At 36.5% G+C, this 6,116-nt stretch overlaps 1 protein-coding gene across 1 annotated transcript; it reads right to left on the bottom strand.

Moving 5' to 3' along the window:
• Positions 1–5,126: 5,126 nt before the first annotated feature.
• Positions 5,127–5,846, bottom strand: LOC122802364 (odorant receptor 131-2-like). Its single transcript, XM_044071999.1, has one exon. It carries the CDS (start codon positions 5,844–5,846, stop codon positions 5,127–5,129), a length of 720 nt encoding a protein of 239 aa, XP_043927934.1.
• Between the last annotated feature and the right edge of the window lie 270 nt (positions 5,847–6,116).

Genomic DNA, 6,116 nt, shown 5'->3' with positions numbered 1-6,116 from the left:
AAATATGAGTGCTATAAGGACCAACAGCTAAGAGTAAGGAATGGTGCAGAAGACCGGCTATTATGAAGTAGGTGTGGAGGTAAGACAAGGAGGTATTTATGCAGGAGTACTGCAGGATTAGCAAGAGTAAGGTATATAGGTAGAAGTAAATAGATAATTGGTAGCTTTCTGGTACCAAATGGGAGAGGAAGGAATGATGTTTAATACACAAATTTTGGGATCTCAAGATATAGAGATAAATTAGGAAGTGTGGCGGAGCAATGTCTGCTGGGTAGTCAGATACACAGTTAATTAGCTGTGCAAGATGGGTCAGTTTAAATTGGATAGTGAGATTTGGGGTGGAAGTGCACAGTAGCTGGAGGTGTGTGGGAAATGGGAATAGGGTAAGAGATTGGAGTGAGACTGATTATAGCGAGGGATGATGTCCTTATTTTCCTGTGTGGTTTCTGCATGTACAATGACTTTAGCTTAGAAGTGTGCTTGGCTGATGGTCTCTTTCAACATACTTCAATAAAAATAATTTTAGGAGACTTTAACAGTCACTGATGTGCTTGCTGACTACTTGTTGTAGGAATTAAGGTGTAGCAGACTAGGTAAGATAGTAGGCAGGGGCAATAAGAGGTTTATGACTGAAAAAAAGGAAAAAAGAAAGTGGTGGTTATTGTTGCTTAAATAGGATTACTAAAGAAATATAATAAAGGTACCGACGCATGGCTGAGTTATAAAACATCTATGTAGACTTTATTATATAAATATTCTTAAACAAGTTAGCACTTTCACGATTAAAATCTTTTCGTCAGACCATTAAAATCAGCTTAATAAACCAACACTTAAATAGAACAGTAACCTTCATTCAGACACAACCCACCAATCATAGATAAGCCAAAAGCACAATCTAAACCAATCAGCATGATTTTCCCATGATCATAAAGAAATACAATGTAACTGTATATACATTCAGGATCGAGAAATTAAAAGTCTCGCTAGCAATAAAATATCAACAACATATAAACAATCTCAACAAGTATATACCTAAAAATATATATAATAATCTATAACAATGAACTGTGTATAGAAATAGAGAGGTGTGTTTGCCTACAGAAAAGTGTGAGAAAGTCTATGAAGAATTAATATAGAATTAATTTAACTTAAAACACTAAGTGTTAGCCCAGCTTTACTAGGCTTTTGTAATTGATGCAAGCACAAATATGTGCAGGGAATACACCAGACTAGGGTTTCCCTGAATGGGAGAAAAGTCAATGCAGTTTGGAAAGGACGATTATTTAACTTTAAACACTAAGGATTAGCTCAGCATCACTAGGCTATTTTAATTTGCTTCTTCCACCAGTTTGTTTTGTCCCTAGCTCCCTTTATGGTTACAGTATCTTTTGGTGGTTTAAGGCAAGTCAGCCACCATGAAATGTGATAGACAACAGAGATTAATAAGTTAGTTTAGAACTAAATGACACAGAGGCTGTAAGTTAAGGTGTAGCAGACCAGGTAGGGTGGTAGGCAGTGGTATTAGGAGGTTTAGGAACTGTGCTAACTTTACTAATTTCCTGTGTGGTCTCTGTATGCATGGTAAAATTAAATGGAAGAACTGTGATTAGGGTTAAATCCTGGTTTATTTGATTTCATCTAAATATGAGTTATAAGGAACAAGGAATACAAAGATGTTTGTAAGATTAAAAGAGGCACTCCATGAATTAAGGAAGGATGGCAAGTAACATGTCTCTATGGTGAGGTACTGTTAGTATTGTTTGTACCTTTTTTGTCATTTTTGGCTCTAGATTTAAGTTATTCTCTTATTTCTAATTAGTAACAAGGGCAACAGTAATCTAGCAGGACATGTGGTGTACCTGATAGGTGTAATGTAAGTCAGGTAAAGTAGAACTGAAGGAAAAAACAGGTGGGAAAACTATTATTACATTATAAAAGGAAGGGGTAGTGATAGAAAGGTATAGGGGAGGTAGCTAATTTTCTGAGGTAATAATGGGAAAGCCAAAATATATGGGTAAGGAAGTTGTTGAAAACAAATCTGAGGACAATGGATGCAGTTAGAATGGGATTTTCATATGAAAAGATGAATAGATAAATGCAGAATTTTGCATCTATATTTGGGAAGCAAATGTTGAAATGTGCATAGTAGCATGCACCAATAATATGCATGTTATTTGGAGGAAAGGAAGAATAAAATGTGCTTGTTGGAGCAGTAATATCTAAGATATTCAGGAGCTTCCCCTAAACACAATCAGATTGTATGAGTGCGGTGGATAACACGTCTGGTATCAAAAGATAAAAAGCAATGTGAGTCAGAGGGGAATATTAGATGTAAGGAAGAAAAGATGCTCTGGGGAACATAGGGTAACATAATTTAGAGACAGAAGCACCATTTGTATATTCAAACCTAGATTTAAGTTCCTCCAAAACCTTCAAGACAGAGCCAAGTATAACCATTTCCAACATACAGGCATCACATAATATCACCCCATACATAGACACCAGCAATAGTGCTAAAAAAGCAACCTAACTGATGAAATTACAAAGAAATGTTCAGCTTAAATTACTCTTTACCATGTCATGAATATAAATGAAAATATAACTCAAATACTCCTAAATACTGTTGCTTCAATGTACTAGTTATATTTGTTGTAAATGAGCTATGCTGCGTTACTGTAAACTGCTTTATACCAATAACTTCTGCGTAGCATTTTGAATAACTGTGTTGCATAATTCTTTTTTGATATGTAACTACCTGGGTTGTGGCTGAAATGGGTCAGTTGTGATTAGTCCACTATCATGGGTGAATGAAAGAACAAAGAATGAAAGAAAGAATAAGTAACAAGCTGGTGGTTAAATGATAATGATTTAGCTTATGAATGAATAACAGACTTTACTTCACAGTACAGAAAATAGATGTACTAATACACCAACGTCAATAACAGCATTACTACTTTGCTCTTTCTTATACAGGACTGCTAACTCTAACCCTAACCTTAAAGCTAACCCTGCCCCTAATATCCATAATCATCTGTATTTCCTTATGAAAAAAATCATTTCCCTGACAGTACCACTACACAAAACACTTGGACATAGACACAAGCAGTATCAAACATGCACAACACTAAAACTATCCTGTTACCTAGGCCTTACTCTAACTCTAACCAGCAAATGCTCACACGCATATGCCAAAACATTTACACACACACACACACACACACACACACACACACACACACACACACACACACACACACAGCACTAAATTTGTGTCTTTACCTAGTACTTACTCTAAACATAACTTTCAAACAGTTACCCAAACATTTCCATTCCACTAACTTTAGCAGTAAACATTCGGTCTCCCAGCGTTTTTTCTCCCTTCCACCCAAAGCTATTCAGTTCGGCCTTTTCAGTGCACCCATCCATTGCTGGATTTATCTATTCCTCGTTCTTTCCCTGGACTTCTCCAAGTAAACTGGGACCAGGTTTGATCTTAAAGCCATCCTGGGGCTCAGTACTGGCAGCTTCTTGTGCATGCTGGGGGGGCTATGACCTAACCTTATTTGCCCACTCCCTACCTTATGTTTATCACATCCCTGGACTAGTCCCCATTGTGGATGGGGATTCCCATCCCTCCCTCCTTGCCAGAGCTTCAGACACCTGAGCTGTTAATTGAATATGGGTCCTCTGGGCCATAGAAAAGGCTTTATTCCTCTATACCACACTGCTGGCCTTGGATTCCCAGGATTTTATGCTTTATATAGATGGATAGATAGATGATATACAATGAGTACATGTACTGCACCTTATTTGTACAAAACAAAAGTGGCATTTACTTGTTATATTTTAAACATGATGATTAAAAAGGAAATTGTGACCTAGGACTAATTTTAAAATATTACAGTTTTGGATATCACTCTGCAGATATATGTACACATAGTTCTAGAGGTAGGACTAATAAGCCTGGCAATATATAAAAGCAGTGTAGGTTCAAGAGTAAAATATGAAATGAGTTTATACTGGAGGAAGTGATTCTGCTCAACATTTCCAGTGCAGAAATACACTGCTGGTGATTTGATGACTTTCTACAGACAGTCTTGCTTTAATCTGTGTTGACAGAAGTGTTATAAGATATTTATGTCAGTTTAGTCATGAGTAGAAATAACTGTTTACAATGAACCCATGGAGATCCTGAAACATGTTATTTTTATGCTGAAGTTCATCATAGGAGTGTCATATGATTTCTATGGTAGTTCAGCATTGTGGGTATTGGCACCCTTGTCCTGGTGAATCAACATTTACTACCTCCTATGTTTTGTACATTTTTACTTGATGTTTATATTATGTGATCTAAAATAATTTTATATTTATTTTACACCTCTTTCAGAAAAAAGAAAATTTTTTTTCACATTTAAAAAAAAAATTATATATATATATATATATATATATATATATATATATATATATGGGTCCCTATCAAATGATAGAAAGCTCATTTGATAGAAACTCATTTCACTGACACTATAAGATAGAAAGCTCAAAACACTGAAAACTCATTTGACTGAAACTCAAAACACTGAAAATGCTATATGCCCTTTTTTCCACGGTAGTGCGATCCTAGAGTTAGTATATAGAGTTAGTATATATAGTTAGCAGGGGGTGTGGGGGGCACAGCCCCCCACAATGGGGTGTGTGGTGGCCATAGCCTTCCACATAGTTTATGTAAATATTTTCTCCAAACAGTTATTCATTGTAGTTATAAGTATCCATGTGTAGGGTTTAAAATGTATGAAGTATGTGGGGGGGGGGGCTATACCCCCCATCCCCCTAACTATATATACTAATTCCAGGATCGCACTACTGTGGGGAAGATGGCATATATCATTTTCAGTGTTCTGAGTTTCAGTCAAATGAGTTTTCAGTGTTTTGAGCTTTCTATGTTTTGGTTTCAGCCAAATGTTTCCATCAGATGAGTTTTTTATCATTTGATAGGGACCCATATATATATATATATATATATATATATATATATATATATATATATATATATATATATATATATATATTTATTATTGCTTGTTCACCAAGGTTTGATGAACAACATTCATTCATTAGTTCTGTATAGTCTACTTGCATCCTGCAGCAGTAGATATTTTTGAAGAATAACATGGCATGTATCGTTTCATGTAGCTTCTGAGGGTCTCATCCCTCAGGCCATAAATCAGAGGGCTGAGAAATCTTGGGATCAGCATAAAAATGAAAAAGTTCACATAAGATAAATTTTCCCTGAGCCAGTCATTTAGTTTGTTTAGCAGGGCCTCTAACAGTGGATAAGCAAAAGCTCCAAGACATAATCCAAGTTGAACGGCATGAAGTGTTACTGTCTTTCGGGCCTTTGAAACAGAAGCCTTATCAGCTGTAACTTTTCTAGACTCCAGCATAATTTTTATGTAAGTAAAAAGTATTGCTGAACCAACTAGTATAAAGTAAATGGTATGGGCTAGTGTCCGTATTGTAGTTTGGGCAGATGTGAAAATGAGTGCATCCCTACTACATGACACTGTTTGGGAGAATATAATAATTTGCTTAGAGGTAAGTAGAAAATACATATCCATAACATATGGTAAGAGTGCAAGCATCCAGTTGACAAAAATGACTATCCTTGACCGCTCTACTCGACAAAGGTCAGCATGTCGTAGTGGAAAGCAAATTGCAATGTAACGTTCCAGTGACATAGTTGCCAGGTTGAGTGGAGTATTAAGGAAGTTGACCCCAGACATGATGACCATGATGTAACAAACTGCAGCAGGAATCTTCAACTTCATCACTGTGAACAGAAGTAGCATAACTGACAGAGTTAATAGTATGGTGTCTGTCACTAACATATGAGCAAATAGACTGTAACGAGTGCTGTCCCTGAAGGATGCTTCTGAACAGAGAGTATGCAGCATTAACACGATAAAATACAAGAAGGTGCCAACAACTGGGAGGAGGCAAAAACTCTTAATTATGCCATTAACGTTCAAAGCCAAGGCAGTCTGTGTACTGTTAGCTGTCCCTGAAGAAGCCGTTTCCATGATGGTGAGAGAAAGCAGCTGTCCGTTATGACTAAAAGT

This window comes from Protopterus annectens, chromosome 5.part0, assembly GCF_019279795.1.
Source record: "Protopterus annectens isolate FY-2018-M chromosome 5.part0, PAN1.0, whole genome shotgun sequence".
Classification (NCBI taxonomy): Eukaryota; Metazoa; Chordata; order Ceratodontiformes; family Protopteridae; genus Protopterus; species Protopterus annectens.
The sequence above is the reverse complement of the archived record's forward strand: the minus strand, read 5'-3'. Positions and strand labels throughout refer to the sequence as shown.